General features: G+C 44.7%; 1 protein-coding gene across 2 annotated transcripts in view; it reads right to left on the reverse strand.

The window, feature by feature from the left end:
- The window catches only part of KLHL3 (kelch like family member 3), a 110,095-nt gene that overhangs the window by 42,949 nt on the left and 45,842 nt on the right, over positions 1-21,304 (reverse strand). For both annotated transcript variants that reach the window (XM_060143664.1, XM_060143665.1), the window contains exons 5-6: positions 18,083-18,245; positions 4,101-4,210 (exon numbers count right to left, since the gene is read on the reverse strand). In XM_060143664.1, the coding sequence (XP_059999647.1) occupies positions 4,101-4,210; positions 18,083-18,245 (273 nt within the window). The remainder of the gene's footprint in view (positions 1-4,100; positions 4,211-18,082; positions 18,246-21,304) is intronic.

Raw genomic sequence — 21,304 nt, forward strand, 5'->3', positions numbered from 1 at the left:
TTTTAAAACAAAAACCACACGGAGGAAAAACAGGAGAGAAAATGGCAAAGATCCATGCCTCCCTCCGACCTCTAGTTCCCACATTTCTCCTTATTCTCTGGAAAAATATTAAAATTATCCCCATAATATCAGCTGGCTCAGGGCAGAGCCCAGCCCCAGTCTGCCTCTTCACTCCCTCAGGGAACGTCTGCTGAGCACCTCCTAGTGCCTCCCAGGGCTCTGTGTCAGGACTGTGCGTGACACAGAGATGGCTAAGGTACCCTCACAGCCCTCAAGGAGCTTGAGCGTAGTGAAGGGGATGAGTCGTGGGCAAAAGCAAGTGCTCTTGGAGGAAGAACAGCACCTGAGCCCTCAGAGAGGCCCAGATGGTGCTGGGGGTGCTGGCGACCCAGAGACAGCTACCACCTCAGCTCCTGCCTGGCACAGAGCCGCAGGTCACGCCGACCACCCAGACCAATATGGGACCCGGGAAGAGCTTCCCCTTGAGAAAGGCCCCAGTCAATGGTTACATGTATCACCTCATTTCATCCTCAGAAGAGCTCTATAAGATAGATGCTACACTGTCATTACCCGCCTTCACAGATGAGAAAACTGAGACTTAGGTTCTTTTATTCACTCCTTCAACAAATATTTTTTGGTATCTACCATGGACCTGACACCACTCTAGAAGCAAGCATAAGATAGTCAAAATTCCTGACTATACATGGTGTATACATTCTGGTAGGAGATGAATAACTGGCCCAAGATCACTCAGCTTGTTAAAGTAGTGGAGCCAGGATTGAATTCAGTTATTCTGGCCGCAGAACCCATACTTTCAAACTTCCAACAAGCAAGCTGCCTGGGCCCAGCCACAGACACTTAAAGTCATCATAATAGTAAGATACTACATTTCCTCTATTTTAAGATGCATAGTTTTAAGATACATCTGAAACCTGGCTGCATTTTATAATATACATTGAAAGAAACCTGTGGGCTGCTGGTAGAGAAGTAAGTCGTAATATAACTGATACTGTGGTTCAAGTGTAAATTTCGCTGAACACAGGTCATTTGACTGCCGACGCAACTGAATTTTCTGCAAATGTTAACATTAAATCAGTTGGATTTTAACTTAAATGAAGATCCCTGATACTACTTCAAATACACTCAAAATTTTTCACTATATTGCAAGAAAAAGCTATTATGCATGCAAGCGATTATGCCTATCACACGCAATGTAATTAAAGGGAGTAGAAATCACCAAACCTCTTGGAACAGATCACAGAATTTTCAAAGCCTTAAGGGCTAGCGTTCAAATGACAAACAACTAATTGTCAAAAGCTTCCAGCTATTTAACTTCCAGCAATATGTGAGCAATTAAGGGGAAAAAAATATATGGGTTTTGCCAAAGAGAAAATGCAGGCCAAACCCTACTATTCATTAATAAGACTCAAAATTACATAGCTAACCTTAAACATACCAAAGGGTTCAAGATCATGAGTAATATACTTTCTGAAAAGCATCACATAACTCTGAAGTTACACATAACTTCTGAGAACCAAATATGATACACAACATCAATAATGTGAAAAATACCTACACTCCAAACTGATTCTACAGGAAGAGGAACCCATATGTAAGCATATGAATAAATGAAAGTCACTATAGACAAGTTTTAAGAGTGTACATCTATTGTCATGTTTCTTTGTCTCTGGAAAGATGCAATTAACACCATGCTTTGTTTCACCACTACCAATGGCAAATCAATACAATTACCATTATCACTGGTACCTCCAAAGAGAGAACTGTGATCATTACAATGATAGCTGCCATTTATTGAGCACCTATCAAACACCATATTTGATGTTTTTTCACCCATTATCTCTAATCCTTGTGACAACTCTGTAAGGGAGGCACTCTTTTTCAGTTTTACATGTAAGTAAATTATGGTTCAAAGAAACCAGTGACTTCTCAAGGTCATACGGTCAGTAAGCTGAGTGTGGAACCAGTCCTGCCCAAGTCCAAAACCCAAGTGGTTTCCAGGGCACTATACTGCCCCTCCCTACTAACAACCCACCTCCACCCCTGTCCTGGCATAGCACACATAGATAAGCCCTCACCTAAAACTTACTATGATCTCAGGGAAGGATGGGCCAGGATGAATTTAAGATCGAAGGGTCTCCCTCTCAATCCAACACACTAAGTTGATTCAAATCCTGCTACTTATGTGCCTGCTTCCATTTTCTCAAACTACACTTGAGGACATGATCAAGCAGACCCTAAACTGGCCAACAGCCCAACATTCACAGAGCCAAATGACTGGTTCATTCCGTCAAATTGTGCCAATTTGGTAGCACAGTCCAGAGAAGAAAGTACACAAGCTTAGCAAGAAGTGAGGAAAGCCTGTCCATTTCTGAGGCTGGGGCGGGAAGGGGCCTGTGGCCTGGCCAGAAGCATCCTTTCCCCTGGAGGTGCTGTTTCACATCAGCTAATGGAAGCAGAGACCTCCCTAAGCCTACGGGAGAGTCCAGCTTGTGCCAGTCACCTTCTGGGGATCCCCCTGAAGTCTCAGGACAGCCCATAGTTCCAACTGGCAACTGCTTTTCTTCTTGATCAGACTTTTGCAGGACAACAGGCAGGGGCTTGTGAATTTCACACCCATTCTCTGGACATGTACCTTTGGATGCAGTTCTCATCTCCAACATAAAATCCTTCTCAAGGGCTTTTCCTTGAATATTCCCTCAGGAAAGGGCCTCAAGCTTGGATGCTGAGATTGGACTAGGACAATTCAAGAAACTTTTATTGAGTATCTCTGAGGCTGCAGAGGTGAGTAAGGTGTGGTCCCTACCATCAGGGAACCCACAAGTGAGTGGAGGAGGTAAGACCAGCTCAGAACTAACTACAATATAAAGCAGAACAAGGTTAAGTGTTATCCCAGAGGAAAAAGGGATTAATTCCAGATGCACAGTCAATAATCAATTCAGCTAACACTGACTAGGCACCCACTAGGCAGCAGGTACTATACTAGGCATTTTATATACCTTATCCCATTCAATCCCCACAACCACCCTGTGGAACATGTTCTATTACTACCCACACTTCACAAAATGAGGAAGTAGATGGAGAAGCAAAATATCTTGCCCAAGGTCACATAACTGATTTGTAAATACTAGAGATGAGATTTGGACCCCAGTGGCCAACATGGAAGCGTATGTTATTTCCAGTATAGTAGACTGAATCTCCTGGAGTAAAGAAATTCTTCCTGGTAGAAGAAAAATCTGAACTGTTTGGGAATTCAACCAGGTGAAGAGGGAAGTAGAGAATATTCCTAGCATAGGGTCAGAGATGAGGAAGGCTGGGAAGTAGGATAGATCAGCAGTCACAGATCAGCTACAGCAGGGGCAGAAGTTAAGCTTCTAGCACAGAGGAAGAGGTGTGTGGTCAGTGAGTCAGGGGACTGGGGTCAGGAGACCTGGGTTCTAGTCCTGGCTTGGCCACCGAAAAACTGTGTGTGACCTTCAGCAGTTTCTATCCCCTCTCTGGGGCTCGGTTTCCTCATCAGTAAAAATTCCAATTCCCTATCGGAGTAGATGTTCCCCAAAGGTATGCTCTGGCTTAAATGCTCAGTGATACTCACAAGAGGCTGTGTGGGACTATGGTTAAGACCAGGTGACATGCAAACCAGCTGAGTGACCTTGAACAAGCTAATTAAATCCTCTGAGTCTGTTTCCTCGTCTGTAATGTGAGGACAACAGCGATGCCTGCTTCACCTCACAGGCTGAGGTGAAGGCTGAGTGAACTGAAGAACATCAAGCACTTAGCACAGGGCTTGGCAAACTATAAACGCTTAAGAAAGGGAGGCAAAAAAAAAAAAAAAGGGAGGCAGCTTTGCCGCCATCATCATCGTCATCATCACCATTACTCCTTCTTTAAAGGGTCCATAAAGTGAATGTAGCAGTCGTGGGCCAGAAAGCCTCTTTTTTTTTAAAAAAAAAAAAAAAAGGACAAAAAAATAAGATCTTTTTTTTTATTTGAAAAAGAGAAAAGGTCTCATTGAACCACAAGTCCTTCCCATGACCACCTCACGAGAGAGGCTCCTGTTTCAAAGAAGGGCCATGTCATACCTTCTCTTCTGAAGAAACGGTCAGCTTGTCACTGGATATCAAGCTGCACACCTGGTCCAGACTTAGGCTAAGAAATTCTTCCCCCAGCATCACCTCTGGAAAGTGCTGCTCTGTTCCAAAAAAAGCAGAAGTTCAGAAAACAAAGTTATAACACACTCCTGCCCTTCCATGAACCAAGGCCATGACAATCTGTGGGATTCAGAGCAGAGTCCTGGGAGCTCTGGGGGAGGCAGGAGGCAGAGAGAAAGGCAGACATCCTGGCTGGAGGGAAACCAGCCTCTTAATTCAGCAGCAAAGGCATCCCCCTGTGTGACCCTCTGTCCTGAACATCATCACAGAGGAAAATGGGGCAGAGAGATGCGAGGTTATATTTTTTCCATGCTCCATGAGATTAATAATGGTGTTGCAGAGAAGCCTCACAGGGGCCTGCCTACTTAATTGAGCTCATTTCCCCTCAAGGCACAGGCTGGCAGAGTTGCAGACGGTGCCACCTGCAGCTCAGCCAAACAAAAGTGGGTCAGAACTGCTGTGTGGCTCAAAGTCTCTGAGGGTTCTGGTAGGAAGTCAACATTAGAAGGCTGGCAGAAGGGTTCATCCCATCTTGCCCAAGTCAAGCCTGCTATAGTGAGAATCTGGTTCACAAGGAGGCTCAACTAAGCTTTTGTCCAGGTGTGGCACCAACACGGCTGGCACCACCACCACTGGGAACAGTCCACAGCGGCTGAGCCTATAGAGGCCATAAGATGGAGGGGAGTTCGGGGACAACTAGAACAAGATAAAACTCACAGGCCCGAGGACCACACAAGGGAAATGCCAAGGACAATTCCTACCCTGACATTCGCCCAGGCCGCCATCCTGCTATTACAGAGGCATTTGCCAGTGAAAGAGCATGCACTTCAGAAAGAAGGACCTAGATTCAAGTCCCGGCTTTGTCATTTATGAGTTGTGTCTTTGAGCCAATGGCATCTCTTCCCTGGGTCTCATTATCCCCATCTGTACAATGGAGGTAAAAACCACGTCTCGTCTCACTCCCTCCCATGCTCTGATGAGAGAGGAATTGAGAACGTGTTTTGCAAGTTCCTTCAAAGTGAACCAGCCCAATGGCTGACAATTCCTGGTGTAGCAGACTCTGGAGGTCACAGCGTCCTTTGTCATTTGCCCCATACCTTGCTCCTTCCTCGGTTCTCACAACCCTGCACCATCACTCCAGGAGCATCTGTGCTCCTTGCCCTCCAGGCCTCTCCCCTTCCTTCTGTGGTGGCCCCGCTCTGCCCTGAGAGCTTCTTGGATAATTCCAGAAGCTCCCCACCCCCCACTTGGCCTGGCTGGCTCCTGGAGTGAGATTCTGAGTCCCTCCATGCCTGGGAGGCTGCTGAAACATCAACTCTGCTGCAGCTGCACAATGAAAAGGAAAATCAGAGCATGCCAATCACACTCATCAACTTCTTAAAAACCAAACAAATGAAGAACTTAAGGTTTAAATAATTTTCTTGCAAAAATCATTTTTAACTTTTTATGTTGTAAGAATTTCAGATCCAAAGAATTCCCGTATGCCTTTCATCCAGATTCCCTAAATGTTAATACTTTACTCTCAATGACTGAGTTATAAACAATCTTTTCCATCTTTCACTGGACAAAGAGGGCTCCCCACTTTCTCCCCACCAGCTTAATGATATAACTGAAGCCACTATTAAAGCTCACCCATCCTGAGGCTCAGGGATGCTTGTACAAGACAAGACAAATTTAAAAGTCAGATCTTTTACAAACGGAAGCAGCTGTCAAAACGTAAGAAGCTGGTCTTACTTCTCTATATGTCAACAGAAAAAAGCCTTTAGTTAAAGCATAGATTTTAAGTATGACATTCAAAACACCTCCCTAACTATGGGAATATTTAAGACTAGATAGTTATTTTTAAAGTGTCCATTCCTAAAGATTTTTAAATAAAAGCAAGTAAACAATCTTCTTTGGACAATGGGAATTCATTCTTGGCCTGGAGGCTTGGAAAGTAACAGGATTCTCCCTATACACTCTTTCTAGCCCAAGAAGTCTTTGGACCAGAGTCTCCCAATGTGTTGGCAACACCCAGGAAACAGCAGAGAGAAAACTGACAAAGTATAGGACAGGGAGGCTCTGTGGACCAGCCTCGGCTGAGCTCAGCAGGTGAGTCAGGCAAACCAGTGTCTACATCCCTGTGGCCCAGAGCCATACCTGGTCTTCCCACCTTTATCTTTGGTTGACTGAAAAACCTAACATTTGGAGGAGTGAAAAGAACAGGAGGAGGTGAGAAAGTAAAATTCTGAGCTGTAAGGAATTCTTCCTCAGAGCTCAGAAAGCCAAAAGTAGATGAGCTTGGGTTTTGAAAAGGAGGAAAATAGAAGTGCAGTGATGTGTACCCTAGGTGACTTGGTGAACAAACCAGAAGTCCTCAAAGATAAACCAAGGCAGGAAGTAGTCAGCCCCCCACACCTCCCCATCTCTCACACTCTGGGGCATTGCAGGATGTGAATCTGGGTCCCTTCTCTCTGAAGTCAGCTGCTTATTTGCCCATCAGGAACCTCCCACTGAAAACCTTCAGAAATCCTCCCAGGAAGGAGCATCTGGTGGGGAGGAGGCAACAAGGGAGGTATTGGGCAGGAGCTTCTCACCCAGGGCTGGCACCCCGAGATCCAGATTTGCGAGGCATGAACAGGGGGACACAAAGAAGGGGCCCAGACAAAAACTCCTTCCCTTCCCCCTTTGGTCTGAGGACACAGGGCCCAGAGTCTGGGGACCAGAGCCCCCTTTCTGTTAGCAACACTCAAGACACAACAGGACAGAAAAAAAAAGAACAGGATGCTCTGGCTAACTCAGTTTCCTGGGAGACAGGAGCTCCCCAGAAGACTTTGTACTCAAGTCAGCGCTCTTCCCAGCCTCTTCCTGGAAAGAACCCACTATGCTACCAGAAGATACCGCCCTGAGAATCAGCTTCTACCTTTAACACTTGTTTGTTTGGAGCTTTTTTAAAATTTGTTTTGCTTTGCTGTGAATGTGTTAAGGGAGAATGTAGTGACAAACTGGGGCTAACAATCAGAAGACCTGGGTTCAAGTCCCAGCTCCACCTCTTACAGTCACTTCTTTCCAGGCTTTGGCTTCCTGAATCATGAAATGGGGTGGTAATGCCTGACCTCAGTCTCCAGGTTGTTTTGAAGTTCAAAAATGATACTATGTATTAGCCCATTTTGAGATCTATAAGAAACTCTTTAGAAATGAAGGAGGAATATTATGCGCCCATGTTCCTGAGTCACGAAGTCCAGTTCTGTGGGCAGGACTGCTCTCCAACAGAGAAGCGTTTCTGCAGCATCAGAGTCATCCTTTGAGACTGCAGGTCCTGCAGGCAAGGCTGTGGACCTCAAAGGTCTTAAGAGACCCACTTTATTCCACTGAGTTCCACAAACTTTCTAGTGATATAAGTTACTCAATTTCTTCAGATGAGAATACTGAAGGCTTCAGTATTCTCATCTATTAAATAGAGAGAATAATAGCACCTATCTCATAGAGGTGTTATGGGCATTAGATAAGCAAATATATGTAACTCACATTTCCTGAGACCATTGTAAGTGCTCAATAACTGTTCATACATGATGTGCCAAATACAGTGTTTCTTCAAAAATGAAGAAAGCAGAGCCGATGCCTACAAGGAGGCCACTGGCTTACAAAAGGGTAAAACAAGGCACCAGCAACTTCAACCCAAAGTCCACAGGGCCATGACTGGGAGAGGCACTCCAAGTTAAATAAAAGCAGGCAAATTCAGAGCATGACTAGAGAACAGCAATAGCTCAGTCTAGCTAGAGGGTAGGCTGTGTCTTCATTCATCTAACAAATATGTATAGAGCATCCTGTGCCAGGCTCCCAGAGATGCAGGAGAGACAGGCAAGGCTCAATCTTGGGGGATGGGTGAAATATGCAGGGGTGTAGTATCTTTCAACCATGGGCTAGCCCCTTGAAGGGGGACTCTCCAAAATAAACTCTAACTTTTCTTGTCTTTTTGCTTTTTTTTCCTTTAGGGAGGAGTGTAAACAGGAAAAAAAAAAAGTCAATTAATTAACCATTCTGACTGAGAGTCCCAATTAACCAGGCTTCACTATAAGTAGCAAACACTGTTTAGGATCCAAGTTTTGGAATGGAAATAGTGAGTTAAGTTATTAGGTATTTAATTTTTCTCTTCATTTGACTAAGTTTTTGCTTATGGAATATAAAGGGAAAACATGATTTAAGAGATTATAATAATAACAAAAAATCATAACATTAAGAGAAAATGCAGAATACAAATTTATAGATACTGTTTGGTCACAAATATGTAAGTCTAGAATTTCAGGATTTAAAGATAGCTCTTTATTTCCCCTCTGTACTCAAATAAAAAGTATTATTATAAATATTTTAAAAATCCAAGTTTTGGAAACACTGCTTTGGGAAAGATCTCCAGGGTTCTCCCTACTTGCTGCAAATAATAATAAAGCCTTCCTTCTCCAAAAAAAAAAAAAATCCAAGTTTTGATTAACGAAACATTAATGGATCTGTTCCTGTCCATTTGGATGAGAAATTTTGGAGAAGGGGAGGGGCACCAGACAACTGCAAATCCTTTCCCTGGCAAGCAACACATGCATATCTTCCCAATGTTGAAAGGAAGAGGAAATTGGGTGGCACATTCCTAGGAAAGGGGGCATATTTGGGTCTTTTCAAGGAAGCAGGCCTGGAGAAAGTTAATGGCTTTTCCTAAAAACAGCTAACACTGTACTAGGTATTTTACATATATTATGTCACTTATATCTTCCAAAAGCCCAGCTGAAGTGAATATCAATATCTCCATTTTACAGATGGAGAAATGGAGGCTTGGAAAGCCTAAGTTATGAGCTTAGTATCATACGGCAGTAAAGTGGTAGAGCCAGGTTTTGAAATTAAGGCTATCTGAATATAATAACAAACATTCTGATAAGTATTATAGTCCTCAAGATAATAAAAACTTGTCCTGAGCAGGCCATTTTGGTAAAATTCAATATAGACATCAGAGCACCCTAAGAATCCCTCTTAGGGATACTGCAGAGAGAGAAAGAAACAGGAATCTAAAGATATTTCTTTAAAAAAAAATCTTAGAGTAGTAGTGTCCTAAACATTTTGGCATCAGACCTGGATTCAAATCTCAGACCCAACCCTTGGATTGAAATCTTTCTCTAATCCACCTGTCTTCCAGGCTAGATGCCGTGATATTCTTCTGTGTTCCCAAAGCCACCCAAATAGGAAATTAAAATGTTCATACTGCTAGTCAACCTGTCTTACCACCTGAGGTCTTCCTCTCATACTGGGACTATGAGTCCCATGAGGGCAGGGTCTGTCTCATTTGAGTCTGTCTGTGTGAATGTGAATCCTCAGTGTCCAGGACAATGTCTGCAGATATTGAGCTCTTCCTTGTCCATTCTTCAGGACTGCCTAGGGCTCAGGCAACCTCTCAAGCAAGTCCCAAGTCTATTTCTCCCTCTTGATGGGATGAAATAAACCTAAGCCTTTGATCAGGTTCAACTAAGCTACAAGCCCAGACAATAACCCATCTATGACTTCTTTGACCTGCAGAGACGAAATGAACCCAGTTATTCCAGGGCCAGTGGCCCCAGCATAAAAGGTATGAGTGCCTCTGAATGGAACCACTGATCATGCCCCAGGAATGAATGGCTGACACAGGTGGACACACAAACAGAATCAAAACATTTTAACAGGGTAAAAAAAGAAAACAGCTGATTTAAATTTCTCTCTCCATTATCCTATTTTGGGAGGGCAGAGGTAAGCTTTCTTGAATCAATATTTGGCTTTCAAGGCCCACAGTTTCCTTGCTCCAGGGAGAAGACTCAGCTCCCACAGAGAAGTAACACAGATCTACCTTGACCTCTTCCCACAAGGGGTCACGACCACCAGCCCTCAGACTCTAAATTTCACTGACTCCACTCTCCCAGGGATGGTGGGATACAAGCTCTCTTTCCACGTCGACCTAATTCCAGAAGTATATATGTTGTACCTCCCCTTTCTCTCTATCACACACACACAGAGCAAAGGGCTATATCAAAACTACCCAGTTATCAGTGCTACTGATTCAACAACAAAGTTCCCCGTTCTCCAGAGTATGGAAGGAACAGGGAAGTTTCCTAAAATCCCAACAAGGAGAACAACTAACAACAAAAAATACCTGCGTCTGCACTAATACTTTACTTGCCACCTTCAAGGTAGAAGCAGAGGTAGGAGTGAGGCAACTGCCACGGACAGAGAGGCTGAACTGGCCTGGGAAGATGTGAAAATAAACAGTGGGCTCAGAGCACAGGCCCTGGAGACAGCCTCATCATGAATCTTGGCATTGCCACTCACAAACTATGTGATCTGGAGCAAGTTACTAAACTTCTCTGGGGTTTCCATTTCTTCATCTATAAGTTGGGAAAGTAATAACTACTTCTGATAGTTATGTGGCCTCTTATGGTGATGAAGTGTGTAGCACCATGCCTGGCACCTTGCAAGTGTTCAGAAATGGTAGAAACTCCCACCATGATCATCACCACCATTATTACTTTATGATGCCAAGTTGGAAGCAGCAATTTCACAAGATGACCCTCAGTGAGTCAGAGGTTCGTGTGTTTTAAAATGCTTTGTCAAAGTTTTTTGCTGCCCTTAGTTTAATTACTTCATTCCATGGTCTCAAATGACTCCATCAATCGAAAAAAAAGGCCATTTCTCTCCACAAACACGTGAAATTCGATGGCTTTTCCATCCCATGGCTGGAGGGTTTCAGCTCAGCTTTGGCAGACTGATGTGAACAAAATGTCCAAAGAATTTTAATTGCCATTTCATTAACAGGGTCCCATTAATATCCCTCCCAACCAGCTCTGCTGATGGTCCAGTGCATGGCCATCCAATTACCAAACAACAAAGTCCCCATAAACCTGGGCCCAAGCCTCTGAAGTTAAATATTAAGCAGTCCCTGGAAACAATAACAGTGAGATATAAGAAGTCGCAGGATACAAAATTAATACACAGAAATCTCCTGCATTCTTATACACTAACAACAAAAGATCAGAAAGACAAATTAAGGAAACAATTCCATTTACCACTGCAACAAAAAGACTAAAATACCTAGGAATAAACCTACCTAGGGAGACAAAAGACCTGTATGCAGAAAACTATAAGATACTGATGAAAGAAATCAGAGATGACACAAACAGATGGTGAGATATGCCATGTTCTTGGATTGGAAGAATCAATACTGTGAAAATGACTATACCACCCAAAGCAATTTACAGATTCAAATGCAATCCCTATCAAATTACCAATGGCATTTTTCACAGAACTAGAACAAAAAATTTTACAATTTGTATGGAAACACAGAAGACTCCGAATAGCCAAAGCAATCTTGAGAAAGGAAAACAGAGCTGGAAGAATCAGGCTCCCTGACTTCAGACTATACTACAAAGCTACAGTAATCAAGACAATATGGTACTGGCACAAAAACAAAAATATAGATCAATGGAACAGGATAGAAAGTCCAGAGATAAACCCACACACATATGGTCGCCTAATTTATGACAAAGGAGGCCAGAATATACAATGGAGCAAAGACAGCCTCTTCAATAAGTGGTGCTGGGAAAACTGAGTAGCTACATGTAAAAGAATGAAATTAGAACACTCCCTAACACCACACACAAAAATAAACTCAAAATGGATTAAAGACCTAAATGGAAGGCCAGACACTATAAAACTCTTAGAGGAAAACACAGGCAGAACACTCTTTGACATAAATTGCAGCAAGATCTTTTTTGACCCACCTCCTAGACTAATGAGAATAAAAACAAACAAACGGGAGCTAATTAAACTTAAAAGCTTTTGCACAGCAAAGGAAACCATAAACAAGATGAAAAGACAACCTTCAGAATGGGAGAAAATATTTGCAAACGAAGCAAGTGACAAAGGATTAATCTCCAAAAATATACAAACAGCTTATGCAGTTCAATATCAAAAAAACAAGCAACCCAATCAAAAAATGGGCATAAGATCCAAATAGACATTTCTCCAAAAAAGACATACAGATGGCCAAGAGGCACATGAAAAGATGCTCAACATCACTAATTATTAGAGAAATGCAAATCAAAACTATAATGAGGGGCTTCCCTGATGGCGCAGTGGTTGAGAGTCCCCCGCCGATGCAGGGGACACGGGTTCGTGCCCCGGTCTGGGAGGATCCCACATGCCGGGGAGCGGCTGGGCCCATGAGCCATGGCCGCTGAGCCTGCGCGTCTGGAGCCTGTGCTCCACAACGGGAGAGGCCACAACAGTGAGAGGCCCGCGTACCGCACAAAAAAAAAAAAAAGCTACAATGAGATATCACCTCACACTGGTCAGAATGGCCATCATCACAAAATCTACAAACAATAAATGCTAGAGTGTGGAGAAAATGCTAGAGTGTGGAGAAAAAGGAACCTTCTTTCACTGTTGGTGGGAATGTAAATTGATACAGCCATTGTGGCAAACAGTATGGAGCTTCCTTAAAAAGCTAAAAATAGAATTATCATACAACCCGGCAATCCCACAACTGGGCATATACCCAGAGAAAACCATAATTCAAAAAGACACATGCAAAAAAAAAAAAAAAAAAAAAAAAAAAAAAAGACACATGCACCCCAGTGTTCATTGCAGTACTATTTATAATAGCCAGGACATGGAAACAACCTAAATGTCCATCGACAGATGTGGTACATATATATACAATGGAATATCACACAGCCATAGAAAGGAACGAAATTGGGTCATTTGTAGAGACGTGGATGGACCTAGAGACTGTCATACAGAGTGAAGTCAGTCAGAAAGAGAAAAACAAATATCGTATATTAATGCATACTTGGAATCTGAAAAAATTGGTATAGATAATCTTATTTACAAAGCAGAAATAGAGACACAGATGTAGAGAACAAACATATGGATACCAAGGGGGAGGGGGTGGGATGAATTGGGAGATTGGAATTGACATATATACACTATTGATACTATGTATAAAATAGACAACTAATGAGAACCTGCTGTATAGCACAGGGACCTCTACTCAATGCTCTGTGGTGACCTAAGTGGGAAGGAAGTCCAAAAAAGAGGGGATATGTGTATACATATAGCTGATTCACTTTGCTGTACAGTAGAAACTAACACAACATTGTAAAGCAACTATACTCCCATAAAAAATTTTTTAAAAAGAAAAAGAAACAGGCTGTGCAAAACACTAGGGTCCTTTTCCCAGTTACCCAGGAGAACTATGATACCATCAGCTGGGGGCAAGGGTCTGAGCAGTCAGCTTCTAACTATGGGACTCACCCTCCCCCAGCCCAGAATAATATATATCACAGCAAAAATCTGGGGGCATAACCCTGAAGGGGAAACTGGACCCAGAGGAAGCAGAAGAGACTGCCACAGCAGGAAGAAAAAGGCCCATTCCAAACAGGAAATCAAATAGGGTGGAAAGAGGTCGTGCTCCAGCCTGGCAGAGGCATGCTGTGTCCACCTTCGCCAGGGGTATGAAGACTTATCAGAAGGCCATCGTCGACCTTAAAAGTAGTTCCTCTTTTAGACAGCAATTTGGCAGTATCTTTTTTTAATGCTCACTCTCTTCAGCTACTTTATGCTGCTAAGATGGTACCCTACAGGTACAAGCTCACTATTACTTACAAAGCAGCAAGTTTACTCCAAAATATTACATAAAGTAATTCTTGTTAAAGCATTAGCAAGTAAAAGAAAAAAACTGGTAACATTAATGTTCATCAAGAGAGGACTACTTAAATAAATTGTAGTTCATTACAGTTCATCCCTATGATGCAGTAGACAACAAGAGTAAGATGTAGCCATACACAAGGGTCTGCCAAGAACTCCAAGATATTGTACTAAGTAAAAAAAAAAAATTTTTTATGTATAATGAGTACAGAAGGCTTCTATTTGTGTAAGTTAAAAAGCGTAATATATACATATTTTGTAGGGATACCCAAGAGAGTGCCCTGCTCCCTTAAGAGGGCCTGGGAGAAGATCAGCTGAGCATTTTATACCTTGTGTCCTGTTTGAAACTTTTATCATGGGTACAAGTTGCTTTTATTGAATACATTCTCTAAAGTTTTAAAATAATGGTATAGAAATATGTCTGCTGACACGGAAAGTTGTTCAGAATATACTGCTAAGATTTTTTTTAGGCTGGAAAACATACACGTGGAATGAAAAAGACTGGGAAAGCTATATACCAGGGCGCTGCCCGTGACTCCCACTGGGTAGGATTGTGGCGCTTTTCCTGCCCTTTCTGCCTGTCGGCTGCTTCTGTAATAATCACAGGTGGTTTTGTATTAAGATAGCAATAACAATAGCAATAATAACAAAAAGAAAGCTCATCTTAGAGAAGGAAGAGGAACAGAATTGAGGCACAGCTTGGGGCTATGGACAGGTGAAGGCAGAGGCCAGCTGGCCAGAGACTAGGGAAGAGGGGGAGGCAGGACATACCCAGCTGTGTATCTGCATACAGAGAAACCACAATCAGAAGCTCTGGAAATAGTCCTCCTCCCCCAAAGTGCAAGCAGTCTGCAGCAGGGGCAGTGGTGGTGACCGAGGAGTCCCATCTCTCCACCAGGTCCCAGCTCTGAGGCTCTCTTACTACAGATGGCGTGAGTGGCAGGGAGGCTCCAGAGCACGGCCCTGGGTGGCACCTACTTCTGCAGGGGGCTCACCTCCCTGTCCCCCTGACCCCGAAACCATCCTGGAAACGAGGCAGGATGAACTACCCCCATCAGAGAGAGAAGAAAACAGGCCTAGGGCCACTCAGCTGCAAAGTGTTGGCTGGTGTGACCCCTGGTTCTGATCTGGAGGGTCTCCTCGTAGTCTGTGGGCTAAAATACCTCCTAACTCGAGGCATCGGGCCAGGGAAGCCTGGGACCGCAGGGGCTGACGCTGCCCCTTGTGTGCGACTCTGGCCGGTACCCACACCCCCACAGTTAAAAGGGGACGAGGTGGCTGCTCTGTCTCAGCAGGCAGCAATGGCAGAGCCGCCAGGTTCCATCTCAAGTCAATCGGTGCAAGATCAAAGACACAAAGCAGGCCCACAGCAGTGGGTGGGTGCAAGGGAGTGAGCACAGATAATCATTTTTTATTTCCTTCTCTAAGCACTGCACCGTGTGAAGTCTTACCTTCACACTGCTTCTTCTGTCTCCTCATCACGGTCTCATCAACCTCTGCGTTACCACACTACCTTAAAAATATGATTTTTATTTTCCCTGCTGCGCGCAGCTGACAGCTGCAAAGAAAACTATCCAGGAGCTGGTCCCAGGCTCCACAGAAGGCCTGAACGACAGGCAGAAGGCTCTCAGCCCTAAGTCACGCTGATCGAGACAGGGAAAGGAGGAGGACTCATGCGTGCAGTGAGGGGGCTGCCTCCACGTGCTCCTGGGAGGCAGCCTCCCAAGGGGGAGGAGAAGATATCCACGTCTCACTTCTCCACCCCAAGATGACTAAACACCCCACATCTAGCAGAGACAGCTGGCCGTCTGTCTACACTACTTGGTTGTTGGGATTTGGTAATTGCATGGCACAGACTTCAAGGCTCACACTTCCGATGGAAAATGCCAGCTCTAGCCACCAACACTCCACAATTACTGATTCACGGAGCCACCCTACGTCCAAACTGGGCCTGGAAGCCACAGAATGTAGCAGTTAAAAACATGGCTCTGGAGTAAACACTGTCTGGGTTTGAATCCTGTCTGTCTCTTCCAAATGACCTCAACAAATTACTTCACTCCTCTGTGCCTTAGTTTCCTCACCTGTTGTATGCATTAAATGCACATAAAATGCTTAGCCTAGGATGTGACCCAAAGTAGAGCTCAGTAAATGCTAGCTAAAAGTAATTCACCAGGACACTGCCTACACACACCCACAATGCTGCAGAACCCCATCACCACGCCCAGATCAGGACCTAGGAGCACCAAGACCACGATATGTTCCCAACTGCATCCTCCCCACTCTCCCACAGGTGAGTCTCACCATGAGACGGTGAAAAGGGCAAAGGGAGAAAACACAGATTTTGAAAGTAGGGGAGAGCCAAGCCAGAAGAACCTGGGAGCCTTTGTTAAAAGTGGGGTTCGGTACACGGCCCAAACCTCAGACGACCTTGTAAGCCAACTACAAAAGGATGTGATACCTGCTCTGTGCATGCAAGCACATGCACTCTATAGAAGGAGAGGGCTGGGGAAGGGAGACCAGGAAGAGACACAGAGATCTTCTGGCGTCTAAGCACTGTCCCTTTGCCACTGCACCAGCAGATGTCCACAAGCTGACCTGGGCTTTGGCCAAGCTCTCAGCTCCTGCTGAAGCAAAGTCTGAACACATCCCTCAAGAAAGTGGCTGGACTAGAGAGGGCTGGACTAGCGATGGCTCCCTGAGAACAGAAAGGAAGTGGGGTACAACACTGGGAAAGGCAGACACAGGAGGGACAGCAGAGAAACAGGAGAGTCAAAGATTAGGGCCAGGAAGAGTCAGAGGAATTCAGAATTGGGGTGACTGGGGAACGTCCTTCACAAAAATCATCATCACTGACATCATCCTAACAACTGGTCCCATTTGTGTCCTCAGAAACAGACCTCAGGAAGAAATGAGAGTCTGTGTAGGCTCCTGGGGTCTGGGGCTTGATGAGAGCAAAAAAGGATGCTGAAAAACAGAAGAAATGCTTGTTGACTTGTGGATCAAGGGGCTAACACAGCACAGGGAGCCGGCAGGTGGGCAGCCAGCAGGTCCTCAGTTAACTTCCAGACATTAGCTGGACATGAGACACAGAACAGACAGCAGCTATGCTGGCGTTTGTTTGGGCAGGGGGAAGAATGAGAGGCTTTACTGCAAGGGAAGGAGGTGGCCGTGACTGAATCTATTGATTCATATGACCAGATCTGTTTCCTAGGTCACTCATGACCTTCGTCCTCAAGTTGAAATAAATACCAATGAAGACTTCTTTCCAGCTAAACATGGTGGGCTGAACATTCATGTTCATCACTACTCCCTCTGAAAACCCCATTAAAATAGCAGGATGACAAGCTCTAGCAGGGAGAATGTCTCCAAGAAAAATAAAATGGACTCAACAGATTATCTGATATACTGAGAAGACTGTTCAGTGTATCTGTCTTACAAGAGTTAGAAGTTGTAGCAGTCACTGTGTAAAAGAAAAAGCATTTTATTAACTGCCTTACTGAATAAAAAGTTTTCTGATAAAAAACTAATTATAACTTATCTCAGCTGTAGAAATGATGTTAGAAGAATAAAGAGAGGGGAACAGTGTATGTATATGAGGGGGACGTCTATGAAAGCACAATTATTCTCCTGTGAGAAGTCAACAGATAACATCTAAAACTAGTAAGTCCAAAAATAGTGGTACAAACGTTTTATTTAGGTAAATAGAGGTAAATATCAGACAAAGCAGCTTTTAGCTAAATCAGCACATGTATTTTAATTCTTTTAGAATTGCAAGTGAGTGGTTCTAGAGAGCAAGACTTCATGTGGAAAAGCAGAGCAGGAGACTCTTATCATTATAAGCCTTGCAATAGTATTTGACTTTTCCAAATCGTGGTCATAGAACACATTGGTCAAAATAGAAATTTTCCTAAATGACAAAGATTTATTTCAAGACCTAGCCCAAATTACTCTTCCCCCACGAAGTCTTCTCAGATCTCCTTCCTCTTCTCTCGTGAAAATCACCGTCTGCACCATTCACCCGACAATTAATCACATTCCACTTGGCAATGAGCTGAACTCTTCTATTGTTAATTATCTTTCCACCTGTGTCTTGTCTCCCTGACTAAATTATAACTTGTTCATAGCAGAGCGCACTTCTCATCATCTTTGAGGAGTCCACCACAGACCAGGTTATTAAATCCACAAGTTCAGAGAGGTACAGCCACCCCGCTCCCCATTACCTGCATAAGCGTTGGCCTGCTGCAGGAGGTCGGTACAGGTGTGCACATCTGCAAACGCGCGGATACCCAGGCAATTGGTGGGATGCAACTGAGACTGCAGGAAGTCACAGCAGTTCTGGCGAACATCCATGAGCTGCAGCAAGCTGGCTGCTGGGAGCAGCACCTGGAAGAGAAGGTGACATTCTGACTTGCAGGATCCCACTGCCAGGGTCTCATCTCCCCAAAGCAGTGTTCTAATCAGACCACACCCAAGCTCAAGGTCTTTGCACAGCTCTCCACTACCTGCCCAAGTAAGTCCAAACTTCTCGGCCTGGACTTTGAGGCAAGCCCAGCCTTAGTCCCCACTACTCTCCACTTCATGGACCCTAAGCCCAACAGATTCTCTGTCTCCCTACAGACCAGCAGTGCCTCCCAGTGGCTAATGTGTATATGAATTCCCCTTGGGATCTTACTAACATGCAGATTCTGACTCAGTAGGTTTAGGGTGGGGCCCAAGAGCCTCCATTTTGAATGAGTACCCAGGCTATGCTTGCAGCTGCTGGTCCATGAACCACACTTTGAGTAACAAGACCCTTATAGGCTGAGTGTTTATATGTTGAAGCCCTAACCCCAAAAGTTTATATGTTGAAGCCCTAACCCCAAATTTGGGCGGTATTTGGAGATAGGTTAAAGGAGGTCAGAAGGGTGGGGCCCTAATCCATCAGGGCTGGTGCCCTTATAAGAAGAGAAACAGATACCAGAGTTCTCTCTCTCTCTCTCTCTCTCTCTGTCTACCATGCAAGGACACAAGGAGAAGGTGGCCTTCTGCAAGCTAGTAAGAAAGCCCTCACCAGAAACTCAATCAGCTGGAACCTTGATCTTGTACTTCTAACTTCTAACACTGTGAGAAAATTAGTTTCTGTTGTGTAAGCCATCCACTCTGTGGTATTTTGTTACAGCAGCCCAAGCTAAGACAAACTGGTCCTCCTACCTGGAGAATCACCTGGAGAATTTTAAAAATACTGATGCCTGGGTCTCACCCCCAAAGATTCAACTTAATAGGAATGGGGTGTAGCCTGGACAGTGAGATATTGCTAAAGTTCCCCAGGTGCTTCTAATATATAGCCAAGTTTAGAACCACTGCCCTACAGCCTTTAGCTACTGTCTTCACTCAAAGGTCTTTATTGACTTGTTCACAAGCTCATTCACCATTTAATTACTGAGCACCTGTGGGCCTGCCTTTGTGATTCAGTGGTAGGTAAGCAAGAGAAATCAGACCCCTGATCTTACAGAGTTTATCATCTACTGGAACAAGAGCATCATCCCCAAATCCACTGGGACTCAAACAGATACACTCTACTCTCCCATCCAACAGATAAATAATAAAGAACATTTCTGAGTACATTCTCAGCAAAAGGAGAGCTAAGTTTCCTTTTAAAAGGCCATGAGACACATGAGTATTTATACTGTATCCTGGAAGACAGAAATAGTTCCTGCTCAGGTGTGTGTGCATGTGTTTTTCCTAAAAGCCAGGGAAGACTAGCTTGAACAGGCCAGATGGGCGCTCAGACTGTCAACCCTGGTCAAGCTCCCTAGGACTTTGCCACAGCTACCAAAGCCTGCCCTCGGATCAAAAACCATGATCATTGTCAGAGTCCTTCTTGACACCAGCTCTGCTACCCCTCCCTCCCGACCCTGTGGGAGGGGTAGATGTTTTGAGAGTGACTTAACAAAAAGAAATTCAGAAAAAAAAATATCAGAGCAGAACAGTTTGGCTTGAGACTGCATCGCTCAGGGACCCCCAGCATCCATTTCACCCCAAAACAACCCCCGTGTCCTGGGCCTTTGCTCTCAGCTGCCCCCCTGACTCTCAGGGAGAGTGTCTAGGCCAGCCAGACTCCAGGTATTCCCAACCACACGGGCTTGCCCAGGAAGACAAGGGCTGCAGATGCATTTGATTTCTTGATTCAGGGCAGTACAAACTTTTTTTTTTTTTTTTTTGAGTGATTTAAATTCTGGAGGCTGACGGTCTTCCAAAACAGCTCTGAGCCTCATCTCTAACCCTCCTCACCTCCATGGGCTAAGGCCAAAATCTCTGCCCCACTTCCCATTCTTGGGCCTTGTCACACCACTAGGGTAACCAGCCATCCAGGTTTGCCCCGGACTGAAGAGTTTGCCAGGACACAGGACTTTCAGTGCAAAAACTGGGGCAGTTAGCCACCCTTCCTCATTCCTGCCCACACACAGATGCCACCAAGAGCCTCCACTAACAGTGGTCCTGCTCCCAAGCTTAAAAGCCTGCTCTCAAAGGGAAGCTCTTCCTACCTGCAGGCTTAAACCTCTCCCTCACGATAGCCAAAGTCTAGAAAACATCTCCTCTCTCCTTCCTCTGCCCTCTCTCTTCCACTACCCTATGTCCCCAGCAATACAACAGTAAATTACCATCCTGTCCTTGGTATTTTCTGAACCACTGATTCATTCCAGAGAAGGAAAAAGATAAGATCACCCGTTCTGGAGACTTTGAGACCGTAAGTGAACATAGCCAGGCTCCAAATCTGACCACCTGAGCTCCATCCCCACTAGACAGCCACGTCCCCACGGAGCAGCCATAAACTGGGAAACTCAATTAACCTGTGAGCTTGCTCAGCCTAGCCAAACAGATTCCAGGACCAGATTAGTCTCTCCCTGAGAGTTAAGTGGAGAACCATTAACCATTCTTGCTGAATACATACCAGGAATGGAAAGTCGTGTTCTAAACCCCCAAATGACCTCCATGACACCCGCCCTGACCAGCACCAGCTATAAACCCTAGAGTTAGGGCCATAGGTTGACCAACCATCCTGGTTTGCTCAAACTTTGCCAGTTTTAGCACTCAAAGTCCTGTGTCCCAGGAGAGCCCTCAATCCTGGGCAAACTGGGCTGGTTGTTCACCCCAGAGACCAGAAACTTGTATCCAGTTACACTAAGAAACGCTGGTGGAGAGCAGTAATCCAGTGCTGTCCAGCATACACCCTACTTCGGGCGTGGCAAGCTCCCAAGGGTCAGGTGTGATTAGAGGCCGCAATGGACAGCAGCCCTTTAGGTCCGCAGAGGAGGAATTTCTGAGAGTCCAATCCACCCCCAGATTGCATACCCGCCAAGCCAAGATGCGATCACGCCAGGGACACACGCCTCCTCCGCCTCCCTGTCCTCTTCTCCCCCACAAAGACAGCCGCAGTTTGGGGCTTAATTTTTCAAGCTCAT

This window comes from Lagenorhynchus albirostris, chromosome 3 (genome assembly GCF_949774975.1).
Source record: "Lagenorhynchus albirostris chromosome 3, mLagAlb1.1, whole genome shotgun sequence".
Classification (NCBI taxonomy): Eukaryota; Metazoa; Chordata; class Mammalia; order Artiodactyla; family Delphinidae; genus Lagenorhynchus; species Lagenorhynchus albirostris.